General features: G+C 39.5%; 1 protein-coding gene across 11 annotated transcripts in view; it reads left to right on the forward strand.

Moving 5' to 3' along the window:
- Positions 1–27,026, forward strand: part of BNC2 (basonuclin 2) — a 479,630-nt gene that overhangs the window by 181,226 nt on the left and 271,378 nt on the right. For 9 of the 11 annotated variants that reach the window (XM_044939822.2, XM_044939817.2, XM_044939819.2 and 6 more), the window contains one exon: positions 14,031–14,114. The exons of the other annotated variants lie outside the window; for them this stretch is intronic. In XM_044939822.2, coding sequence (XP_044795757.1) covers positions 14,031–14,114 — 84 coding nt within the window. The remainder of the gene's footprint in view (positions 1–14,030; positions 14,115–27,026) is intronic. 11 annotated transcript variants of the gene reach the window in all.

Here is a 27,026-nt window from a genome sequence, read left to right on the forward strand (position 1 = left end):
AAAGATGGATTAAAAACCATCATTTCATAAGTACGTCCTAGCTCACACAGTGTGCTAAGGGTGGTACTCACTTGATGTTATTCAACTCTTAAAAAGCGTTCAGGGCAGGTACAGTTATTTTCATTTTACAGATGAGGAAGTAAAGGTCTCAACTCTGTATCCAGCAAGTTTGACCCCCAGAATCTTTGCTTTGTTCCTTACATTCTTCATCCATCTATAACATGAGTCAGATATTACAAAAAATAGAAGATGGTTGTTGAACCCACCAATTTTTGCTTTTCCTTTCAGATTAAATTTTGCAAGGAAACCAACTTTCAGAACTGATAAAAATTAGACCTGTTCTAGAAGAAAAGGGTCCAGCCTCCGAGTTCTATCTTTGATCTGTGGAATACTTGCTTGGAAAAACTAGAGTCTAATGCCTCCACACCCTCTAAAAAGGAGGCATAGCAAACCCAAGTAGTCTGGGAGTTAAAGGGTTCGTTTACCATGGTGCAATTGTGGGGAATTCACAGGAAGGCTAATCTCTCCCTAATTTGAAAAGAGAACATAAGAGAAAAATAGTGTGGGGTAAATACTAGCGTAAAAAAAAAATAGCTATATCATTGTACAGCTCTTCACATGTTAATTTTCAGGGCACAGATTTTATTCAATCCAAAGTGATGAAGTAATTTTATTGTGGGAAGAGTCACAAAAGAATAAGTCACCACTTTATGTTTAACGGGAGCCTGTGTCTACCAATGTATACAGATTCCAGTTTGACAATATTAAAAAGCTGTGCTCTGTGTAATGTATAGCATATCTATAAAAGATATACACGTCATGTGCATATACAAGTAAATGTAAGGATGGAGAATATGGGTAGATTTAACTCAGAAATGTTGAAAAACATACTATTTTAAGTAAATTGCTTATAAAAATTAGTCAACATGGTAATTTTGTAATATCTTTGTAGACCAGGAATTTCAAGGTTTTTCATCTGCTAAATTTATATTGGGGTGTTGTACAGTCCTTCATTAGAAAATTAAATTTCTTTTTTATCAGCATGGGTGGCAGAGACTAGGTTTTCTAGCCATATGTGTTTGCACTTGAATTTGTCTCTTCTTTATGTGACTTTGGAAGCTCAGTTACTTCATTACTAAAATGAGGGTTAGAATCGATGCCTGTAAAGTGTCCGGCACAGAGAGGAGGATGGCACTGTTGGCTATTAGCAATTTCTTCTTTTGTAGTTCCTGATGTTAATTTGCAAGCCTTATGCAGTGTTTAGTTAGCATCTCTGTATCGGTGGTGGTACTGAGTTCTTAATAATTGTGTCATGTATACACTTAGCCTTTTCAGTTAACCACTTAAAAAAATACTTATGCCAATCTTGCTAAAGCTTAGTTTGGCTGAAGAAAATGAGAGTAGAGGAAAAATCTCCCCTTTCTTACTCTTCACTGAGAATCAGTCATTGAGCAGCATAATTCTAAAATCTTGCGTGGCTTTTGGGTACTTTATGAACCTTTTTATGGTAACCCAGAAGCAAGACGCTGATTGAATTAATACATTTCCATGGAGGGGCTGTTCTTTTAACCGCTCTTCTTCCTCCTCACCCGTGTATGCTTTGGTAAGGGACTTTTCCAATCCACAGAGGAGGGTGTCACGCTGGGGATGCAGCTTCATAGATATGCAGGCTACTGGTGAGCCGAAGAGCCTTTCTGTCTTTAAGAAAAAGGCAGATTAGAAACAGTAACAACCAACCCAGAAGCCCTACCCTAACCAAAAAGAAAATACAAACTCCCCGCCTTTATTTTCTGAAAAACCTTGTGCTTTTTATATAACGCAGAACCTAAGCATAGCATGCTGACTTTGATTTTTAAGTTTTAAAGTTTTTTTTTTAACAGCTTTTATAAAGGGTGCAATCTTCATTGTGAAGATCTCATTAAGAAGACTACAAAGAGAGTAAACACTTCCAGAATGGCTGCCACCAAGGAACCATTTTATTAACATCTTCTTTAGTCATCCTTTCTCATTTATGTATACATACAGGTGTATGGATAGATGCTCATTACATAAAAGGATTATGGATACATGACTTTTTTTAAACTCAGGCATGGCATAGATATCTTTCCATGTCTGTAAGTAAAGCTATCCATCATAATTTTTAATGGAGTCTTAGTGTATCATTGTACCATAATATGCTTAATGAGTTCTTGGTTTGTGGACATTGAGGTTGCTGCCAGTTCATTTAATTTACAAAGAGTGGTGCCTCAATATGGACATTCTTCTGTGTACTTGTATTCTTACTTACTAAAGGGGATTTCTTGAAAGTGATGTTCCTGGGAAAAGGGGTACAATTTTGTATATTTTAAAACAGTAGTTGGCAAACCTCTTCTAAAGGCCCAGATGGTAAATAGTTTAGAAGCCATGGGTTTCTGTAATAACTATTCAATTCTGTCTTTGTAGCCACAAACAGCGGTAGAATATATATGTGTATAAAGGAATAGGTACAGCTGTGTTTCAATAAAACTTTATTTATTAATATAGAAGTGGGCAGCAGTCTAGCATTTGGCTCAGAGGCTGTAGTTGCCTGCTCCTGGCTTGAAACAAAGGAGAAACTGATGGGGGCTGGAAATCTATCCCCAGTTGTCTATACGCTGTTCTCATTGCATCTTAGAAATGTCTTCTTATCTGAGGGTAGTATAATGGGTTGATTACTTTCTTTCCAGGTGTATGGTAATCAATACCTCTTTGCAAAGCTTATTATAGGAGGTTTTCATACTTTCACTACTTGTAAAGCTTAGTAAATTTTAAAATAAGATATATGTGCCAATATATATTTGTTAACAACTTGTTGGGCAGAGAATAGTATCTCTAAAACTTACATTTTAGAGGAGATACTGTGCGTTTTCTCATCTATAGAAGACTGCTTTGATAGAGTCAGGTTCTCGAGGTAGCCTTAAGTAAGTCAGAAGGAAAGTTAGCAAAAGAAGTATCATTTCAGCAGAAATATACCACAGATCAACAGGGTGACATTGAATTAGTTACTGAACCTTTACAGGCTAAATTACACTCAGAAGACTGCTCTGTGCATAAATAGAAACCTCCTTGCATCTTGAATTTTTATAAAATAGGAATTACTGGCCCCTAAATGCCCTAAGGGTATTTGTTGAGGATTGGGTGGAATAATGATATGGTTAAAAATCACTCTGTAACATTGGGTCACTGGTGCCACTGTGAATTTTAAGAGATTTATTTATTAATTTATTTTGCATGCATTGGTTGAGTATCTGCTGTGTGAAAAGCTGATTGAGAGAAAACTAAGGAGAAGCCAGTAAGTTCTTGCCCTTCAGGAGGAAAAACATGTAGTGTTTTTAAAGTCTGCAGTTGTGTGGTGCTGACTGCCATGAGGGTGGTAGAATGCTGGCGAGGGAGATGTCTTCTACCTGTGGGTATCAGGAAACTTAATGGAAGAAATGGCCTCCAGAAATAGAGATGTTCAGAAGTTTAGTGCAAAGTTTCCCTGGCGGTCCAGTGGTTAAGAATCTGCCTTGCAGTGCAGGGGACATGGGTTTGATCCCAGGCCAGGGAAGATCCCAAATGCCTCAGGACAACTAAACCACAACTGTTGAGCCAGCGTGCTACAGAGTCTGCTTCACAAAAAAGACAAAGCATACAACTTGAGCTGCGTGTACACCATAGCTAGAGAGTATCCCCCTGCCGCAACTGGAGAAGGCCAGCTCACAGTGAGGAAGAGCTAGTGCAGTCAAAAAAACCCCACAATAATTAAAAAAAAAGTTTAGTGCAGGGGAGGGTATTCCAGAAAAAAGCGGTATGAGAGCTATGTCAAATTAGGAAAGCTAGAGCATACGCAGGAGACATTAAGTCTAATTATGATTAGACTGTCTCTTAAGGATTTAAGGCTTCCCTGGTAAAGTGTCTGCCTGCAGTGTGGGAGGACCTGGGTTTGATCCCTGGGTTGGGAAGATCCTCTGGAGTAGGAAATGGCACCCCACTCTAGTACCCTTGCCTGGAAAATTCCATGGACGGAGGAGCCTGGTATGCTACAGTCCATGGGGTCACAAAGAGTTGGACACGACTGAGCGACTTCACTTCACTTAAGTATTTGTCATGAACGAGGAGGAGAGATGAAGCTGGAAGGGCAGGGCGGAGCTAGGCTGTAGAGGGCCTGGAAGGAACTTTGTAATTGGTAGTTTGTGGGGAACATCTAGAATAGGTTTGACAGTTGGAGGGGTGGTACATAGCTCTGGTTGATGAGTGTGAAATGCATTATCAATCACTTAAGGGTTACGGCAAAGGTCTGAGCATGCTCTTGTTAGAAATGGTCTAGATGGAGAGAGATGATCTGGAAGGTGTGTGGGAGGACAGCTGAGGGGATGGGAGTGGGAAAATAGGCCTTCAGAATTTACTGGGTTTTGGAAATAAGGAGAAGGCTTTTCATCATCATCTATAGTTCTCACTCTTTGTTAATGGGATTCTGGTGATACTAATGCAAGAAAAAAAAAGCCAACAAAGTCAGGGTAGAGGTGTAGTAAAGAAGGGTAGGCAGTGAACCCATATCCTTGTTTATCTCGAGGTGTTAACTAAACACTTGGAAATTTCAAGTGGGAGCTTGAAAGTGCAGGACTAAAATTCACGTGAGTGTTAAGGAATAGGGATTGGGGAGCATTGTTCTCATACAGGTGGCAGATGAAACCAGGGGAGAGCATGACATCTGAAAGGAAAGCAAGTAGAGAGAAAATGGCATGGTAATAGCGTTTATTATGGTAAGTTATTGACATAAATAACTCTCCTTATTTGAAGCTGTGAACATCGAAAGCACACAAAATGGAAAACTATGTGTTTTATCATTTATAAAGTGTTCTATTGTCTACTAAACCTCTTTTAGATTTCAGGAGTAAAGGATTTCAGTTTGAAAAAATACCTTATATGATCCTCAAGGGCAATGTAAGGAAGTCTGTCTTACCGTATCTTCTCACCACTTCCTGAGACCCTCAGTAACAGCGAGGTGCCATTGGTGGGGGAAGTTGAGGCTCACTTTTCACCTGTTTGGTCCAGAGTACTGTGTACAGCTTTTCACCTTCCCTTGACCTCACCCCAGTTGATCTAGGGCTGGGAAGCTGGTCGGGTAGGTAGGAGGAGCCTGGGTCTTCCACAGAAATCAGCCTTGTATCCTTTTGTGCATTTTCTCTTTTTAGTTTGAGGTCCTCAGCAGGTTCCGAGGGGTGATTGCGGTGCACGGTATGACTTACGCTTGAGTTGGGCAAGGTTTTCCTGTAGGGAGCAGCAGGGGCGAATCTGCCTTCCCGTTTCCTTTCTTCTCTTAACGTTACCTGTGTTCAAGCTTTGCGTGCAAGGAGAAGCATGTTCCTTCATTGATCTTGGGCGTGCTAAACTGTAGGCTTCAGCGTCATGGTGAAGGCTCCCTGCCAGCTCTCCTGGTTTCTGCACCCCAGAATTCCACTGGCCGAATTTGTGGTCTGCCTTCAGGCTCACCCTCCATAAGAAGTCTAACCCATGTCACATGGGGCAAGAGCCTAGTCCACAGCAGTCTGCTTCTTTGGACAACCACTGTGCATTAAATCTAGTTTAAGTGCTCATTGTATGGCAACTTACACTTTTTTTTTTTTTTTTAAATCATAATAGGCTTAATGTATGTGGTTCAAGAAGTAACATGGGATGTTGAATTTTGGGGAGGGGTAGGTGTAACATTTTCTCTTTCACTCTCTGGCATGTGGCACATTTTTCTATCATGTTTCATTCCTTAAACTCCCCTTTCCGTTTTCTCATGTATACCTTTTCCAGTCATCTGCTTCTCTTGAGTGTTGTGAAATTTAGGGAGGGGAAAAAAAATCCATTGATTTGTCTCATTTTGTGCTGTCCCTGAATGAAGATCAAGTGAAATGCACTTGTTTTCTTCCCAAGTGAACTCTTTCCTAAAAAATGCCACCCTGTCAAAAAAAAAAGAAATTCTTGGTGATCATGAGTTGAAAGTTGTCTCTGTGCCCTCATTAGAGAGTTAAGTTCAGTAGTGGTCTTGATTGCTGTGAAAAACCAGAGAGACAGGCAGAGTGGTGCAAACCCAGTGGTTGAGTTCCAGGTGACAAGGGTCCTTTTAATGTGATTTCTAGTTTAAATGCTAAAGCTAATGTCTGTCCCCAAGTTATTTCCTTCTCATGTTTGCAGCATCCATGGAGTTGCCCATAACACTGCTGCTGAAGTGGCTTGCTCATTTGGGCTTTGTCTCTCTTTATTTATTTATTTTTCTTTTTTTTTTCCCCATTTTTTACAATTTTATTTTTATTTTTTTTTTAACTTTACAATATTGTATTGGTTTTGCCATATATCAACATGAATCCGCCACAGGTATACACGTGTTCCCCATGACTCTCCAAGATCCCAAACCTTATGCCCTGATGTTTGCTTCTTTGTTCTTACTTCTTGCTTTGTTTTTTGTTGTTTTTTTTTTTCTTAAGAAGACTTTTGCTTTACCAGTTCTTTTTTGATTTTCACATTTTTTTAGGCCAGTGGTTCTCTAACTTTTGTGCTCATCAGCATCACCTGGAGGGCTCATAAAACCAACCGGCCCGACTCCACCTCGCATGGCGTCTGTCATAGTAGGTCTCAGTGGAAGTCACTCAGTCATGTCCAACTCTGTGTGACCCCATGGACTATACAGTCCATAGAATTCTCCAGGCCAAAACTCTGGAGAATTCTTGCCCTTCTCCAGGGATCTTCCCAACCCAGGGATTGAACCCAGGTCTCCTGCATTGCAGGCGGATTCTTTACCAGCTGAACTATCAGGGAAGCCCCAGGTCTCAGATGAGACTTCAAATATATTTCAGATAAATTACCTGGTAATACTAGTAACATTCCCAGGCTGAGAATATACCTTGAACCACTGACTTAGGCTGTTATCTGTCAGTTTGCTGTTTTGGGTTTTTCCAAAACTGTAGGGCTTCTTCAGACTTCGTTTACCTGAGTTCCCTGGAAAATCTACTTTTTATCTTTTATTTTGTATTGATGTATAGTTGATTTACAGTTTTTCCGGTACTCGGTAAAGTGATCCAGCTACACACATGTACACACACATATATATATTCTTTTTCACCTTCTTTCCATTATAGATGATTACAAGATATTGAATATAGTTCCATCTGCTATACAGTAGGTCCTTGTTTATTTTATATATAGCAGTGTATATCGGAAACTCATTTTTAATTCATAGGTCAAGCCAGTAGCATGAAAGTGAACTCAGAAAATTGCCTCATCCTTTCATTGTAAAGGTCTTGGCTGAGGCAGGAGTGGCAGAGAGTAAAATGCGTCTCTTCTCTCTCCTTCCCCCAGTGGAGACTTGGGCAGTCAGTCTCTCAGGGCCCAGACACATCTTCATAGTCTTTGTCAGCACAGCATTCTAGGAAGCTGTCTACAAGTTGATGGAGCCGGCCCCTAATTGAGACTAATTGAATAGGTATAATTTTCAGTTTCCCTAATTGCTTGTATTATTCCTTTGACACTTGGGGTTTGCTTTCATGCCCCAAATTCCTTCTGTCCCTGTCTCAAACTTCTCAGCCCAGATGGGAATGGTGTGCTGGGGTGGGGAAGAACAGGGTATCCAGGGAAGTATCTTTACCTATGCTGTGTACCTACCGTCTGCTTAGATGTTTCACCTGTGTCTTCTTCAGCCTTACCGACCCACCACAGTAAACAGAATTATTTCCATTTTACAGATGTAGCCAACTAAGCTCTATATTGGGAACTAACTGACCAACTTCAGAAGATACCACAGCTGGGGTTAAAACAGAAGTTTTACTCCAAAGCCAGTGCTCTCTGCATATTACCTGGCTGTAGGATAGTTGGCATTGAGCCTTGAGGACAGACAGTTTACATGGGCATATATATACATACGTATATGTGAACTTTGACAACATCAGTCATCACACATGGTGATGTATATGCCCATGAGCAACAATTTGGGGTGTTCCATTTCCAGTAAACTGGAATGACAAGAATGATTACAAACCAGCTGAATATAGTCGAATTAGGCACTTTTCTTTTTTGAATCTGAAGTCCACCCATGGCAAAGGTGCAAAAACTTCCTTTTCATTTTCTTTAGTGCTAAAACCCATGTAAAACAAGGATGAACTCTATTAAACGATAGAGGGCTTTTCCAGTGAAACACGAGCGTGGTAGTATAGAGAACTTTGTCTTCATTTCAACTCTATTCAACTTATCAAATGAGGGGAGAGCACAGTGACAGGCCTCAGTTTTCTTGTTTAAAAATATAGTAAAAAGAGTGTGGTGGAAATTTCCTTCCCACCCCTTACTTGTCTGATGGGGGAATTAATAAATATTTTGTGTAAAGCCCTCTGAGGCTCTGTTAGAAAGATCCTGTGTAATTTTAGCATTATTCATGGTCCATCAGGCTCCTCAGGGTGTCACCAGGGAAGAGAGATTTTTATCTCTTATCCCACATTTCACAGTAGAAAAAACCAGGGTATTTTTGTTGTTGTTTGCGGCTGTGAAAATCCCCTGTAATCGTACCTGCAGCGGTTGCTTCCATCACAGAGCCCAGGGCCCTAGCTTACCCCCAGAGGACCAGCTCCCGAGGCAGAGCGAGACTGAATCTCACTTAGGCAGGTCCTGGCTCCTGGGAGGATGCGGTCTCCTCCGGTCCCCCGCCCCCATCCCCAGTCATCTTCTGTGTCTGTCAGCCTGGTGAGTAGCAGAACCTTAACCCTCTTCTGCTTTCTCTCCTCTCATCCTGATCCTGTAGCTCACTGTCCTGGATGACTTGGAGAGGACTGTCCTCCCCCCTGCTCAATTCTTTTGCTCGTCCTTCTCACCTTCCTACGGATAACATCCTGCATCATCTAAGGTCTCTGTAAGCACCAGCATATTTCTGACCATTCTGTATTGGCAGCTGGATAAATGCTGTTTTGACTCAGCAGTTCCTTTCTCATCATGAAGTGACGTTTTTCATTCTTAAGCTTTAGATGCTGTATACTTGGCCCTTCTGAGTCTTAGCCTTGGGTTCCATGGTTGGGAAGGCTTAGTGCTGGAATGTTTTCCTTCATTAAATCATTGCCTGAGAGATGAAGATAGACATTATCTGCACATCCAGCAACTTAGCTCTCCTTATTTTTCATTCATTCCTCTCTTATTTGCAGCACTGTGTTTAACATGCATCCCCGTCTTTACAGTGTGGGGTAATTAATTTATTTCTTTATCTGCTCTTTCTCACAAGCAACTCCTGGCTAGCTTACTGTCAAATCCATTTCACAGAATGGTCTGTCTGAATTCTTTGTGTTATCTGGGTAATTTTTCTTCTTGTTGCTTGGCGTCATCTAACCACTGACATGAGGCTGTTACTGCTTTTCTCTGACTTGGAATGTAACGGAGCTTGTACCCGCCCATATTCCTGCGTCCTCTTACCCGACTGTCGTCTGTCCCTCTGTTTTTTAAAACCAATTCTGTCTTTCCATTCTTTTCCAAGTTCTCCTTGGGTTCATCTCCTTTGCCTCATTCCTTCATTGCTAGACCGAAGCCACCAGAACACATACAGTTCAGCACTGCTCTGGGCTTACGGCCAGCTTCACCAGAGAGACTTGAGCTGGCATGGAAGTTAGTTTATTTAGGCTCTGACTTTTTATAGTGCCTATCAGGCAAATGCCTACCTGAATGTTTAATGTTTAAAAATAAAATTAAAGTTCAAATGGGCCCTGGTTTTGCAAGAAGCACCCCAGACTCTATAAGCCCTTTTCTTGGTAACATGTTTCTTTTCCCAAGTTATCACTTCTGTGCCTTATTCTTTCTTCGTTTCCACCTTCTGCACCCACCTGCTACGCCCATTCAGCTTCAAGTGTTTTTTTTAAATTAAGTTTTATTGGAATATAGTTGCTTAACAAGCTTCAAGTAGTTTGAATGATAGTTGCGATGTGGAGCCTTTTTCTGTCTTCTTTTCAGAAGTCTGGTCTCTAACAGTCTTTATGTGTGATCTCAGTAAACATAAGATCGTGTGTGTGTGTGTGTGTGTGTGTGTGTGTATAGGAAGCCTGCCATATTTCCTCCCTACCCCACAGAAAATGTGTTTTCTGGAAGCCCTTTTGACACTGAAGTGAATGCCCACTGGCCCTCCCTTGTTGACTTCTCCTGAGAGGAGAGAGAGGCCTTTATGCTTGTTGTCATATCTTTTGTTTCTGCTGATTATACATAAAGTAAGTTGTAAATAGCTCTCTTGCACACCGTGATTCCTTTGAGGTATGTACAGGAGAGAAGATATGCACTCAGCCCCAGCTTCCCAGGGGATGCTAGAGGGTCCCTTTCAGGGCCTCTTACTTCCTGTTAGGGCACCAGCCGAATGCAATTTAGATGAGCGCTAGACAATTACCATCCGTACTGTTTAGAAGTGTCAGCTGATCAGGTTAGTTTTTTCTTTGTATTTAACTTAAGTGTTTTTATTTATTTAAGACCAAAATATACAAAGACCCAAAAAAGAATTTTAAAAAGTCTTCTTTGTCCTACTACTTTCCAGAGATAAAAATCACTGTGAAAATTTTGTGAAAATCATGGTAAATTGTGTTTTAGAGTATGATGTTGAAATGCACACTGAGTATTATTAGCATAAAGACAAGAGGATAAAACTGGAATTCTCCAGATCAATTTGAATTTTTAATTGCATTGAAAGCGGAGGTACACATCCTATTTTAGTATCTTAAAGTGGAGTCAAAAGTAGTTATGGGGAACTCCCTGGCTGTTCAGTTGTTAGGTCTCTGTGCTTCCACTGCAGGGGGCGAGGAACTATCCCTGGTCAGGGAACTAAGATCCTGCAATGCTGTGTAGCATGGCCAATTTTTTTTTTTTTAAATGTCTGCTATTTCTGACAGGAATTTTTTGATTGCTTATAACTAGCTGGCTAACTACTAAGACTTCTGAATCCAAAGGCCTAATTGTCTAGGTGTGCAAAATGATTACTAATTAAGTTATCAAGCTTTTATATCCTTTATATTTTCCTTGGGACATTGTGAGGAACTGGAAACAGATATAGCTTGCCTTCCCCCTTACACTTTTCCCCTGTCTGATAATTAATGACCCTAATTGTGGTGGGCCCGGTGGGGGAGTATTGTTAGATGGTGAACTCATGAGTGAAACTTTGTGGTTTTAGTTAAGATCTCAAATTTTTTCGTCTTTAAGGAAGCCCATTTGCACGGATCATAAGGATTTTCTTTTCTGCTCAGAAATTCTAGGATTCTAAGATGGAGAGCGTGCCTCACTTTCCTCTTAGTTCCTCTTTGTGATTTGGATGGTTGAAACGTTCCAGTAGCCTGGCACTGTTTCCTCCCAACTTGCTCACAGACCTTTTTGTTTTCTCTTAGAAACTGTGTATTTCTAAGTGTTTGAGGTTGTAATTGAGTGTAATTGTAGTTGTTTAACTTTCTCCGTGCCTCTTGAGGGTGTTTATAAATGCCGTCTGTGAGGGTAGAAAGGAACTAGAAACTTCATGATATGGTCAACTAATATTAAAGTAAGTGGGAATTCTTCTGTGTATATGAAATGAAGTATTGTTTACACTTCATTTGCAGCATATACCTTCTGGCTTATGGAATCTGCTGTAATCAGTTAAGTAATCACCTTCATTAAGGTTTCATAGGAAGCTTTTGAGGGGTTGTTTTGATAGGAAATATTCTAAGAGTAATTTTTCCCCAGGTCTTCTTTTGTACCCTAGGGAGAGTTACTGTAGCCCAACTCACTGGGCCCCCTCCCCAGTGTGTCATCGTGGGGTGGGATCAGCATTGTTCTGCGTGTGACACGACACAGATGCGGCGTCTCTGTGTTTCTCCATGGCCCATTTCCTGCTCACTCCTCAAGTCAGAGGAGAAGTCCCCTTTAACCTTGCCTATGTTGTCCTGGACCAAAGAGCAGGGATTAGTAAGTCTTTATTTCTGGTGATACTTTCTTTATTTCCTTTCATTGTCTTCTTTGTTATTTCTAACACATGAAGCATCCACACATGCCTCTAGAAAGGACACCACTAAATGCAACGATTATGTGTTTTTCATTAACTTCTTTGACATATGTTCTTGCTCTTTCTCATCTTAAGTTTGGGCCTTGTAACTTTCTAGCATGTGCCTCTGAGTTAATTATTTACCTACTCTAAAACCTCCCTTTTTTTGCAAAATGTAGATCCTCATACCCCATGAAAAGTGAAAGTGGAGTTGCTCAGTCGTGTCCAACTCTTTGTAACCCCATGGACTGTACCGGACTGCCTCCTCCATCCATGGGATTTTCCAGGCAAGATTACTAGAATGGGTTGTCATTTCCTTCTCCAGTGGATCTTCCTAACCCAGGGATCAAACCCCAGTCTCCTGCATTGCAGGCAGATTATTTACCATCATAAGATTGTTTAAAGGAAAAAACAGTTTCTCTTGATGTAAGGTACCCACACGGCGACTTGCACATTACAAGTGCTCAGTAAGTGTGAGCTCCTTTCCCTTCTCAGGCTCCAAGTGGGGAAATAGGTGGTTGAAGAGTGAATAATTTCAAAGACAGCTTATATTCATTCTATTGACATCACATTATGGAAATAGGCAGGAAGAAAGAATAAGAGAGTTGAAAGGAACAGACAGGTTGGACCTAAAAATGCTTGAAAAGTTGACTGTTCTTTAAAAAAGTATATGTTAGTGATATTCACTAGTGAACTTGCAAAGTGGAGTTTATTGAAAATTGCTTAAATTTAGAAAAGTAAACAGATTTGTTGGTCAAAAGAAAGAAGGAAATACCATCTAAGGCAGCACTCTTGGCTGAAAAATGATCTCTGAACAAAGAGATGGGCATAGATGATCCCAGTTGGAGTTAAAAAAATAAAACACCGATGGGGGCCTTGGAGAGGGAAAGAAGACACAGGTGAGATGGAGCTGGTTGATGAATTGAGATCTGAATACACATAGATAGTTAAGAGCTGACTCCTTGGAAAAGACCCTGATGCTGGGAAAGACTGAGGTCAGGAGGAGAAGGGGGCGACAGAGAATGAGATGGTTGACTGGCATCACCGACTCAGTGGACATGACTTTGAACAAACTCTGGGAGATAGTGAAGGACAGGAATCCTGGTGTGCTGCCGTCCATGGGGTCTCAAAGAGTCAGACACAACTTAGTGGCTGAACAACAAGATAGTTGTATGATTAATGTAGGTAGTATATATTTGGAAATATTGAGTAGTGTATAGAGAAAATTATAAAAAGCAGAAAATAGGTTTCAATGGAATCTAAGTCCTTTTCTATCTTAAACATTTAAAAATGAAGTAAGCCAAGTGACTACTAAGTAGGCAATACTTCATGATGAGATTGGCTAATTATAATAGGTAACAGTTTTGAAAGGGAATCCTAGTGGCTTTCACTGTAAGATTCTAGATACAGAGAAACATTCACTGAATCATACCTTTTTTGTCATTTGTATTGTTAGAGCAGACATAAGGCTCTTAAGTATAATTTAAATGCAGTAAATAAATAGTACATGTTGGTAATTATTGGCCTACACCAGGAAGAGAAAAAATAAATTTGAACAGGTATTTTTAAGAGTGGAAAGGAACTTTAGGCATTATAGAATACAGTTTTCTGAATTCCCACTTAAGAAAGGTAAGAGAAAAAAAGCCACCAATTTCAAGCAGAAATTGTTTTTTTTTTCTTCCGTTTCCCTAATTTCCTCCCTTCCTTCCCCCTGATGTCCCTTCCTCTCTCATCCTTCCTACAGTCCACAGATATTAAATGCCTGCTTTTGTGCTATGTGCTGTGGATATAAGGGACAACAACATTTATGTGTATTTTTTCTTCTTAGAATTTACCTTTTGGTAGTCAGTAAACTTGGGTGTATGATGTTTACAATATATTTGACCTACTGAGTGTTCAAACCCTGTGAGGCCATGATGGCCTGTTGCAGAGCTGCAGCTGGGATGTCCTTGTGTTCGGGTTGTGTGTGTTTGTGTGCAGTTCTCAACAGCCTCCACACCCAGCATCTAACTCGGCCATGTTCCCCCAGGTCCCAGTGGCATGTGCTGGCAGAGTGCTGGGTGCAGACTTCTGCCCAAACCTGGAGGAGCCAGACCAGAGGCTGGAAGTCCAGGTCGGAGTCTTACTGTTTTATCAGTCGGGGGTGTTGTGACGGTACCAGGGGTCTTTGAACACTGAACAGATATATCAGATGCCATGCGGCAGCTGCTGGGACTGAAAGAGGGGTTGGTGGAGCATCTGTTCAGCAAAAAGTCCTTTTCAGGATAAATTGTCTGTAATTAGAAATCATTCATTTACTCATTCAAGAAGTCAAGACATGGTATATATACTGCAGTGAATAAAAACATGGTTTCTGAATGCTGCCTGCCTAGGTTGACACAAGTTGCCATGAGTCCTTTGGCAAGTCACCCAACCTAACTGGGCTTTAGCTGTCTCATCTGTGAAATGGAGATATCATAGCTGACTAATGAGGATTAAATGTTCTACCACATACCTAGCATTTAGCACAGGGCCAGGATGTAAGAGGCACTCTGGAAATCTTAGCTCTCCTCTTTTCAAATCATCATTATTGTGTGCTGAGAGGATGCTAGGCTCTGGGGACACATGGGCAAGCCAGCCATGCTTCCTGCACTGGAGTCTCCCAGCTCAGGAGAATGGAAGCTGTTCAGCTGGGCACTGTATGAGAAAAATAGGAGTTAAAAATATTATCTTTCTTCTTCATGGTTTGGGAGATAGGTCCTCTGGTGTAATATTAAGTTTATTAGCAAAGAACATTTTTCATCCAAGTATTGACTTGGAATTCATTGCGTGGTCTTGGGAAATTAGAAGCCAAGTGGTATGTTGCAGATTAAAAATATAAATATGACATCTTGGCCCAAGGCCTACCTCCACTGCTGGGTACCTGTTAATAGTTAAGGAATGTGTGTATCAATGATGCAAAAATGCAGGCTCAAGTTTCCATGTAGATGGCACCTCCCTAGCGTGAGCACACCCATACTATTTTTTCAGGCCTCTGTTTGGCATCATTTTCTAAATTTTAAGACTTAGGGGATAAGCATAGTGATCTCAGTGTTAAAACTTTTTTTTTTTTTTTTTTAAACTGATTTAGACACCCTGCATGAGAAAAGAGAATAGTTCTAAAAATTGGCTTGTTCATAGTGGGTGTGATGGTGGAAGTGGTGGTTGTAGGAAGTTTCATTTTTTATGATGCTCTGAAGGGGACACCATCTTCTGCACACCTGCTCCTGGCCTCGGAACGACCACCTGAGCTCTGCAGTGCCCTACGCTGGTACTGTCTGGGTGGTGTATGGCTGTGATCCAGCAGAAAAGCAGGTGTGGCAAGTATGAGACGTGATCATACGTTTCCCAGTTTTAGAAAGCTCACAACTTGGTTGTGACACATATGTGCTGAGTGATGGAAGACTTTTCGTGAAGAGTAGTCTGATCCTTGACCCCTTCGGGGTGGGGGGGACGAGTGATGTTCTTCAAACACATCACCTGGAATGGTCTGTCATGGGTGGTTGTTGGATAATCTGTTTTTGAACGTTGAGTTATGGTGCGAAGAGCAATGGGTTTTGCAGATGTGGGTGTGTGAAATAAACCTGAAAGAGACCAGTGGAACATATTGCTTTGACATACCAAGGGAGAAAATGTATTTTTACACATTGAAGTGAAACCGTGGTAGTAGGTAGCTAAACATATTGTGGAGTTGACAGTGCTGTGTGAGCCTTGCAAGGAAGACAAGTTACTGGGTAAAGAAAAGAAAGTGCTCATTTTGTTAGATGCCTCATCTTGCAAAAGCATTTTGGCGGACAGTATGGAAAAGTTGAATCTGTGAAAAGATAAGTCAACTACGACGCACTGGTGAATTAACTGGGACCCATTTGAATCATTTATTTCTCTCTTTTCCTGTTCCTTTCTAAATACGGCTTCCATACATTCTGATGATATCTGGTACATATTCATGTTATGTTTGTCATAATAAACTTGAGACTTAATATATTCCTCACCAGCTAACAATTCCAGGAGTAGCTTTTAGCTTAGACTTCTTTCATTCGTGCCGTGGTATGTGTGTTCTGTTTTGTTTTTTTTTTTTTTTTTTTCCTATCAAGTGAGCCATTTCTTATTTTTTAGTCCAACTCTGCACTCCAGGGAACTCACCGTAGGACTGGCCAGGGTCGTTTACTTTTCCTGCTTGGATCTCAGACTTTCCCGCGGGGCCAGGCTTTATAACCACGAGAGGATTTGCTGTTTGGCCTCTTGATTCTGAGAATAACCTCTTGTACACCTCGATTTAGGAGCTCTGGCTTGTTTATATCCTTTTCTGTGAAGGATTTTCCTTTAGACATAACGGCACCCATAACTGGTTTGCTTTTGTGTTTTCGCTGACATGAGATCTCAGGACTCAGGGAGCCCCTTCCTCCTCTTACCTGTTTTCTTTTAACCCTTTCCTTTGGTCCCAAAATTTCAGATGTCTTAGCAGCTTTGTTATTTAATAATCCCAGAATCCCTGACACACTTTCATGAATATGCTGTTGGTTTTGAATGACTGTCATTGTTGAAGTCTGCCTGACTTGACTTTTGCAAGGGTTATCTGCTTTTTTGTGTGTGTTAATATACTTGATTTAGAGAAGTAGCTGGACAATCCACACTTTAGATTCACTGTCTAACTTTCTTGATTTTCTTCAGTGGCTTTTGAAGTGGGTATGAAACTGTGTACTTTCTTTAGCTTTGAAGGTTAACTGATGTACAGACCCCCAAATTGTTCTTTTATATAATTATTTTATGGGAAATGATCATTCTAGTTTAGACCTCCCTTAGTGTTAGTTGCTCAGTCATGTCCAACTCTTTGTGACCCCATGGACTGTAGCCCGCCAGGCTCCTCTGTCCATGGGATTCTCTAGGCAAGAATACTGGAGTGGGTTGCCATTCTCTTCTCCAGAGGATCTTCCTGACTCAGGAATCGAACCCTAGTCTCTTGCATTACAGGCATATTATTTACTGTCTGAGTCACTGGGGAAGCCCTTAGACCTCCCTTGGTTGTTGTTAAATATTTGATTTTTAATTAGAAAAAAAGTGACTATTTTAGTCTGACTGTACCTCATCATGTGTTGTTACATTTAGCCTAGCACAGTTCCTTTCTTGGTTGGAAATGTAAGATGTGGGGTTTGACTTGGTATTTTTCACCACTGAAGTGCTTAGAAAATTAGAGTAAATAATAAACCAATATTTCAGTACCCGATTAGACACAATTTACTGTGATGTTTCATAAACCACAGACTTCTTTCTTCTATGAATGCGTGAAGGATCACTTTTTTTTCCAGACATACTGGGGTGCAAGTGTAAATTTCCATAAAATTTAAATGAGGTGCTTCCTGTAATTAATGAACAATTGTGGCTGCTCTCTAGTCTGCATTGTAATTAACCGTGATCAGGCTTGTTTAGTGATGACACTGTTCCTGTAATAATTTGACAAGCTACTGTGAATTTGCCAGGTTATTAAACAACCTGCAGCATTCGCTTACAGCATCACAGGATGCACGCGGCTGGTTAAATGCAGCATAAGGGCAAAGCTGAGCTGCCCATTGATGTCTATCGATCACTGGAAACAGGTTTACATTCCTAGGATTTGGGAAAAGTTAATTAATTTTGCGCGAGTTGTCTTGAAAACTTTTTATTATATGGGAAACCTAATGGGGCAAAGCTGGTCATTTTTGTGAACTCATAATGAAGCTAGCAAATTTTATATATTGTTATCATCCATGTGAACACCCGGAAACTGAGATTTTCCCTTTCTTACCCTATTAAATAGATTTAAAGCCCCCACCAACAAGTTGTTCCCTCCCCAAATTCACTCCCAGCATCCCTCAAATATAAGTCCACCTTTTCTTACTGAGTGTGTGTTCGGAGCAGCAGATGCCCTTGTGCTAAGCACAGTCCTGCCACAGGGTGAGGGAGCCATCTGAGGGGACGGGGAGCCATGTCCATGGTCACTAAGCACAACCACATGCCCCAGCCCCCGTTCAGGTTGAGAACCGTTCAAAACGTTACTGTCTCGTTACTGTGGTGTCTTTCATTCAGATTCTGTTTATTGACTAAACCACAAGGATTCCTGCCCAAAGTACCAGGCGGTCTATGCTTGACTGATTTTGATTTTCTAACATCAGCCCTGGGGTTTATTTGAAAAATGTACATACACTGCAGCTTTAACAAGTCAAGTGACTGCATGTTTTTGACCATGGAGTCGAGTATATCTGAAGATCATTAAATTTAGAGGGAAAGGGAGGGGTGGAGAATAAGTGTAGTAGTCATTGTACCATTGCAGAGAGAGGGAGAGAGAGTGTGTGTGTGTGTGTGTGTGTGTGAGACACATGGTTTTTGTCTTTTCATCTTCTCCAAGAGCCAGAAAGTTTCCTGCCGCTCTCTTTCCAGCTATTGACAAATGATTGCCAGATGTGAGATCTTTGCAGTGTTCTTTCCCTTAGCAAACCTGCAGCGATGGGATATTTGATTCTCCCCTGCCCATTTCATCTCCTTTCCACATCTGCCAGGGACACACAAGCAATACATCCCTACATGAGAGTTTAAAGTTGATTCAGCTCCTTTTTTCCCCTCCGATAAAATGTGTTTGGAGACAACAGAATGAGGTCCATATGACTTTCCCTCAACTTCACTGTATGAAATTAGTTGTTTATTTTACTTATCTACCTCTCAGTAATTGAACGATTTCATTTTAGTTTTGGTCCATGGAAAATTTGATGCAACTCTGGGAATGCTTAGAGTTTCCTATTGTTGTCTGCTTGCTGCAAGTATACCATCATCGCAACTTCTCTCTGATGGTCTCAATTCTGATAAAAGCTAGACTGGTGGTTTCCATGGACTTCCTAGGAAAGTAGTTTTAATAAACAACTGTCAAAACACTAAGTGTAGCATGTCTGGTAAAATTCAGTAGTCATTTAAGATCTAAAAAGCCATCCATGAGGGGGAAAATTCAACTTGTTTGGCTTGATTAGCCTACCCTGTATTTGTGTCCATTGTCAAAGTTGATATGGATAAGGTCCTAGTTTTAATCCCAAGTAGTTTATAAAAGAGAATGTACAGTGAGTTTTGGAGGCATTTGAAATTAGCCTGTGTAGGCCACACACATAATCACTAACATGCACAGAAGCTTCTTGCATCTGCTCGGAATCTGTGTTGATATTGATTTTTTTCTCATCTCAGTTTAAAAATATTTTCCAAAATGCTCTTATAGCTTATGTTCATACTATAGGGTGGGCTGACCCAGATGGCCTTTCAGTTTTCCTAGTACACTTTTTGGCAAAGGAAAAGGCCCCTTATTCCCTGAATAAGATCAGCGTTTTTTTTTTTTTTGTTTTTTTTTTTAACATTTAAAAAATAATCCATAAAATGTCTGCCACATGTTCTCTAGTTGATGGAAAGTGTTTTCCAAATTAGAGCCACAGTATTGGATTCTTATTGTAACAGTGCTTGTGTTTACAATTTCTGCTGCCCTCTTAGCTACCTGTCATTATGCGAATTTATTTCTTCTATGAAAAAAATGATGAATATAAGAAAATTGCTGTTTATGAATTTCAGAAGAAAAAAATTGTTTTTACTCTTAAGTAAATGGCTTTGCCCATGTGAGACTCAAAGTAGGAAAAATGTGAAGTCTCTCTTTCATTCTGTTCTTTTTAAAAAGTAACAAAGCAATGGCAAACAAAACCTAAGGAGAACAAAACCAAAAACCCAACAGCTCCTGAAAAGAAGGAATCTTACTTAAGCCTGAGAAAAAGAGGTAAACGGAAACCCATCAAGGTGTATACATGAAATGTTTGTAACTTTTGGCCTTGCAATTATATTGCACTTCAGTAAAGCTTTACAAAGAAGAAAGGGCACAGCTGTTTACCCCAAGTTGCCAAAATGTTGCATGTTTCTATGGGAAGTGCCTATTGTACTTGAAGACACTGTTCTCTTAAAAATGAGGGAATGGTCATGAAGAGGGTAGTACATTTAAACAACACCCCCCAAAACAAAATTACCACAGCCGAAAAGGATCCCTGTGGAAAAGCTTGTATTTTTCATGTCCTTCAGTGTTCCCTGAGGACTGACGCCAGGCCAAGCACTCAGTGGATGCCAGTGGCTGAGAAGGTGGAGGCGAAGAGCGCTTTCATAAAACAACAAGGTTAGGAACTCCTGTGGCAGGAGCCAAGTTCCTTCGAGTTTAGATCACTTCACATAATTTGCTCTCGCTAATGCATTTGCTGGTTGCTCATGCCTTCCTGCTTTTTCCTCTGCATGGTTACTCTGGGAGGCAGAGAGGTGCAAAGCAATGGAGGTGTCATCCAGTCCGCGTGCCTAGGGAATGTCCTTCAGAGGACGACTTGTCACCAGCCGTCAAAGAAGAGAGTGGCTTTGTGGTCTCTGAACATCTGGCAGCGCTGCACAGGAAGCTGAGGGGGTGTCATTAATTGTGATGAAATAATTTAAACCATCAGGAATAAATGAGGCTGTTAAGCTAAGTTCAGATTCCATTTGCCATGCACATGTGTCTAGCAGCCTGTGTGCAGTTAAAAAAAATTGAATTATATTAGCTCATGAGTAGAAGTGAAACAGATACTGTAAATGAAACAAGTTGCTCTGTGGTGATGACATCGTGTTGAACCACTTCATGGAGTTACAGTTTGTGGGATCAATATATTAAGAGTGGTACAGTATTTAATGAATTTTTATGTAAAAGGATGCTTATGGTATTGGGGCCTATAGTCAGGACCAGTGGGTTTATTAAGCGCACAAAGAGGGATAGCTGGGTGGGTAGAAAGAAGCAAGCCTTCAGGTCACAGGGGGTGGGTCGATGGAGTTCTTCATCGGCTGAGTCAGGCTGAATTGATTCATAGCCGACCCTTTCATGGATTCTGGCTTTGACTACAGTATTGGGTGCCTTTGCTCTGCATACCTATTCCAGGCTGGAGGATGATTTCTGACGACCAACTTCAGATGTCCTTTCAAGAGCTTCCTTCACTTTGGGCACATGTACATTGTTTTCTTGAGAACACAGTCAGCTCTCTTTGGTGATAGATGACTCCTCAAGAAGATGCACGTATTTATTTTTAAGACTTTGCACAATCAGTGAAGAGTGATTTCACATATAATTTTCAGGCATAGTGGAAAGAGGCAGTTTTCACTTCTTTACAAAGGCAAGACTGTCAGGTTGGAATGTTGGGACATCTCTGAGGTTTTGAGCTCTAAGCTGAGCAATGATGTGTAGGTTCCAAGTACATTTCTAAAATAAAAGTCATTCCTTTTACACATGAGCAGAGTCTTCAAATTTGAACTTTTATTTAAAAAATAAATGCAGGAATCTGAAAAAAATAAATTGAGGCTGTTTAGATACAGGAAGCATTTTTAAAAAACCATCAAAGAAGTCATCCCTCTTGCAGGCAGAGGCGATGGTCCAGAGCCCTGGCAAGGTTTCGACAAGAACCATTTTGCTAGGAATGACTTATCTCACTTTGCCCTGTCCATCCCCTAGCTACGTCACTGCCTCTCTCTCCCCCATTGTGTGTCTCATTTATCTTTTCGTTTTCCATTTTCTCACTTTTTTTTATCCTTTCATATTCAGTATCTCCTCAGAACCTGTTCTCATTCTCCATCCTCCAAAGAAACAAACTGCAGTTCTGTTTTCATTTATAGTGTTATAAATGTTGCTGCAACTAGTTAAAAGATTAATATCTATAATTACTTCAGTTGTAAACTTAGAAAATTTAGGTTGCATTTTAATATAAACTTGTATATGACCATTGGTGGATTTTTTTCCCAAGGAATATGAGTGAAACTCGATTATTTTTTTTTTTTTAAGGAATGCATACTACTCACTAAATTATCCCTTTACCTGGATGCTTGAATGAAATTGTTTTGATGAAAGCCAAAAATTTGTGGTTTTGAATCACCGTCTTCCTTCTTACTTGAGATAGAAAGATGTTCAAATCAAAACACTCAAGTTTCCTGATGTCTTATAGAGAAACCAGTAGTTAGGATAATGCTTCTTGTGTGTATTGATGTTTGGATTTAATTTTAATTGATGGAACAGAATAGGAAGACTTGTGTTCTTCTATCTTCTTGGCATTGTTGGAAGGATTGAAGGAGTTGATGTATGCGTGTTGGGGCAGTGTGAAATAGTGATGTGAATGGGTTATTGCAATTATATAAATGTATCTACTAACATCTATTGGCTAAGCAGATAAAAAATTAAGAAGAAATTTTTTCCTGAAAATATCACATATCTGTCATTTAAAGATTATTTGCCTTTAAATGCTTTAACAATTATTCCTCCAAGAATAGGGATCCAAGAGAACCTAGAAAATTTTGAATAAGACACCTCTTTTTCTTTTTTTACTTGCAATAAATCACTGCATTCATAGGGCATTTTTTTGTTTCTCTAATAAGAAAATGGTAGTATAGTGAACAAACCTAATGGTTATCAAAGGGGAAATGTTGTTGGGGGGTGGTGGTGGATAAGTCAAGAGTATGGGATTAACATATACACACTACTATATGTAAAATAGATAACTACCAAGGACCTACTATATAGCACAGGGAACTCTTCTCAGTATTCTTTAATGACCTATACGGGGAAGGAATCTGAAGAAGAATAAATACATGTATATGTATAATTGAATCACTTTGCTGTACATCTGAAACTACATAGAAATCAATTACACTCCATTATAAAATAAAAATTAAATAAAAAAGAAAGTGATAATATACTCAGTAGTTGCTCAAAGTTTTCTTCTGGAAGTGTTTTAGTAAATTAAAGATAAAAATAAGTAGTTTCATGAACTTAAGTCACCTCCCACGTTTTATTTTGATGATGTATGAACTGGTTGTCCCTACATCTATACAACCTTCTTTATCCTTTTTCTGCTGTTGTTACTATCACTGTCTGCTTAAGTGGTATTTAATTTGTAAATTTTATGTCTTGAATTGCATATTTCAGGTACATTATAGATGAAGCAGATGTTGGTTGAATGGCCTGAGGACTGCATTCTGCATCCTTTCTCAATACCACTGTTTCTATGAGAGGATGCTGTTGAGGTTGCAGAGGACCAGCTTAACTTAAGCTGATTGTGTTAGGAACTGTCAGTATTAATATAAGAAATGTTGAATAAGATGCTTATATCTTTACTTTATGTGAGTTCCCATGTTATAGTAGCTTTGTAGATGCTTCATGCAGGGAGAAAGAAAAAATGAGAAAACTGGGAAGTATTTTAATTCTTGGCTTCAGTAGAGAGGGAGAGAGAAAAAAGGAGAAAACTGGAAAGTATTTTAATTCTTGGCTACAATAGAGAGAATTGTGTGTTTTGGAGTGTGTGCATATGCATTTGGTACATACATACAATGTGTATATCATTACATACATATCCACATATTTTGTTTACAAAAATAGCTGGTGATGTTCTGTTTGGATATTTTGTTGGAGCTAGGCATAGTAAATAATTTACATTGAGAACATACAGTCTCCCTTCCTTCACTCACAAAAGAAAGAAGAAAAGCCTTTTGTTTGGCTGGATAATGGAACCTCACTTTGTGTGAGATTCTTTAGGACTCATGTGATTTCAAAATTTAAACCTGGAAACAATCTGAAGTTATATAATGTAAGGTCTCCATTTTACAGATTTGGAAACCAAGGCCCAGAAATTTTCAAAGGCTTGCCCCAAATTACCTAGTTAGTGAGAATTCTCTACTTCTGATGTGTGAGAACCTTTAAAATACTGTCTGCTGGCTTTTTACTCCTTTAGCATTTATAAGCATTATATGACTGTGTTCTTAAGTTTATCGTAGAGCATTATTTAACTCAGTGTGTCTCTTGTTCAGTATGATTTGAATGGACAGAAAGAATGCACAGAGGCCACAGTTTTAGGTACCACCGTAGTGGTCTTAGCATGTTACCCCAAGGAAAGAGCACGTCCTTCTGCCTGATGCAGGTGCAGACTTGATGCTAAGAAGTGCAATGTTTGGGTCTGGCTTTTTTTTTTTTTAAGCTTGGGTTGTCAGTATAGAATTTAGATATTGGACAGAAGCTAACCCTTGAACATTAAGAAGTGGAAATTGTCCCATCCAGGTAATCCCTGTTTCAAAAGAAAAGTGTCATTGTCGACATCTGAAGAATGGAATTGCTCAAGAATATAAAGTTGTTACTCTTAAATGTTCAGTATGTGCCAGTGGAGTTTCATGGAGTGTAGAAGAAGACCAAGTCCCCTTGAAATCACTGTTATTATAAAAACCATCTTTAAGTGCCTTTTTGGGTATGGTGCTGTGTTTGCGTCCTATAAAAAGTGAGCTGAATAGACAGGGTCTCTGCCCTCTAGGAGTTTATAATCAAGAACAGATATAATGTAGCTGACATCTGTTATTGTATTAAGGTCCTACAAATAAACATTAATCAAATACATAAATAAAAGTTTTATATCAGAGACAAGTAAAAATCTTTCTGCTTGCCTGATTCATCCCTACACTGAAACCATCCATGGAAGTTGTAAAATGACTAAATTATACTAATCCTGACACCAGGATATTCCTTTAGGTTGTTATTTTTTAAGGGTTTTCATGGAGTGCTAACATTACCATCATGTCACTGATAGCTTATTGTAAACGGGTCTAGAGTCAGAAATGTCGTTTTTTTATCTTCCTGGTTAAAGAATTGGAATGAGTTGAATTTTCTTCCCTCTATGGATTGTTTTATTTCTGTGACACTCACAGTGGTAATACAGCATTCTAGAGAGTACCTTATTTATCCAAGCCCCTGATATTAGTAGAAACGATATGTTTTTTAAAAATTAGCAGCCTTTTCCCCCTCTCTCAATCACTAGAAACTGTGTTACACCAAATATAGGAGTTGAGGATTGATGCTGTAGTGAGGTGGACTTATATATCCAAAAAAGGCTTTGAAGGAAATATTTTAAGAAAAGGTAAGTTTGCAACTTAGGGGTGAGTGGATCTGGTTATAAGATTGAATGAAACTATACCCACTAAAATTCAGCATCTGAAAGTTGGCAGGGGAGATAGGTATTGAGTTTGATCAAATATTTTCTTTCTGCATGCTTCAACTTTAATGCAAGGTATTTTAACAGTCACTTCAGTTTTGAAGTGTAAGGGAACTAAAACAGCAACACTGGGAAGTCTAAACATGAACCTATATCAAAGTTCAGGGCATTAAAAAAGTAACTATCCCCACCCCAGTGTAGGTGTCTGTCTGTGTAAATTAAAGCATGTGGGTGCATAAATTAATTAGAAGAACAGTCAGAGATATAAATCAAACTTATTTGGTACACTGATGAAATGAGTATTGTTTATAAGATTATCTTGTTATTTAATCTCTTCTGTGTAAACCTGGCTGGTTAGCATTATGAGGTAATAATACAATTAATGTGATGATGGTATACTTTTTCTTAGTACAGGCCTGATCCTGCAGGCTTTGCTTGACTGGGGTTTGTGTATGTAGAGGGACCATAAGAACTGGAAATTTTAATTAGTGAGAATGTTCCTCCTTTTCCCCTCCAGTTGTGTGGGTTTTTGTTTTTTTTTTAAATCTCAGGATGTTCCCTGGATAGTTTATTCTTTTTGAACCACTAATCTACTGACCTCAGAAGAAGGAACTGCCTTCAGATATTATTTTCTCAAAACTGTGCAAAGTTCATTATTAGAGCTACCTGCTGTCTTCCAGCTATACTCTGCTGTGCCACTGGATCTCAAATAAAGAGAAAATTTTACTTATAAATGAAACCATTAGGAATTTCTTGAATAAACAAAGTTTTTTTCCTTTGATGTGCAAAGGAATTTTGTTTATAACCATCAGTCATATAAGTCCATGTCTAACACATGCAAGGAACATTCGTTATCTTTTGTATGAAATGGTGGAAAGTGTTCTTGTCAGCCAGAGCAGAAAACAGAAATGTTTAAAAAAAAAAAAAAAAAAAAGCTGAACAGAATCTTAGTGCAAAAGAAAATTGCTAGTGTCATTATTTAGTATTTGATTCAGAACTTTTGCTTGATTTTCTTTGCCTTTATTTACTCTGCCTGCTTTCTTAGTGCCCACTCCCACCGCAACCCGGACTCCATAAAGTTGTTTTTTCTATGTCCCCAAATGAAAACTTTGCTTATGGGAAATTCAATCAAAGCTGTCCATTTGATTGATCTTGCTCTCAGAGTGCTTACCTATTCCATGACGTTCTTTTGTTCTTTAACAGAATTTGATAGTGGTATCCTATAGTTTATCTAAGGAACTATTGGAAAGAAAAATCACAGGTTATTCCTTCTTGATTGACTTTTATGAATAAAGGCTGATGATTTGTTCCTCCTTCATCTTACTGAGAGAATGGGTTTAGAGCATAGTCCTTTTAGGATCATTCACAAGGCAATTAGGAATGTGTATCATAAAAATGTTAAAATTGTGATTTCATTTTGCTCTAAACCGTTAGGGCTTTTTTTCCTTCTCTGTTGGTCTTTGTCAACGTTAGACATTTCCAAATTCACAAAAAGGATATTTGGATATATTGTTTTCAAGATTTTTGTGTCATCTTCATAGGAATGCCACACATCTCCCAGTTTCAACAGTGATTATGATGCCATGACAGCATCCTCTGACTGTTAGCAGAATATGTATTATTGCTGTGGTTTTGTGAATCAGTAACCACTAAAAGATTTCAGACCAATCACCTATGAATGCTTTGTTCAGAGTTTGCTTGATGAGAGAAACTGTGGCGTAAGACAACCTCACACTACGTGAAAGGAGGCATTTTCTCTGTTACACTTGGCTCTTTTCTGGATTATGCAACTTGGATTTTCAGTTACTGTTGAACTATGCAGATATGTCTGATGGAGTTTGGGTCTGTTTCCTGGAAGCCTTTCAGGACAGTGCTTGTGAAACCAGTATTGAAATCAGGGGACAAGCTGATCGGAGTCAGGCACGTGGTGGGACATGATGCCTTCTGGGTTAAAGAAGTGACTAATAACAGTGGGCTGACTGTTC

The sequence above is a fragment of the Bubalus bubalis genome, chromosome 3 (assembly GCF_019923935.1).
Source record: "Bubalus bubalis isolate 160015118507 breed Murrah chromosome 3, NDDB_SH_1, whole genome shotgun sequence".
Lineage (NCBI taxonomy): Eukaryota > Metazoa > Chordata > Mammalia > Artiodactyla > Bovidae > Bubalus > Bubalus bubalis.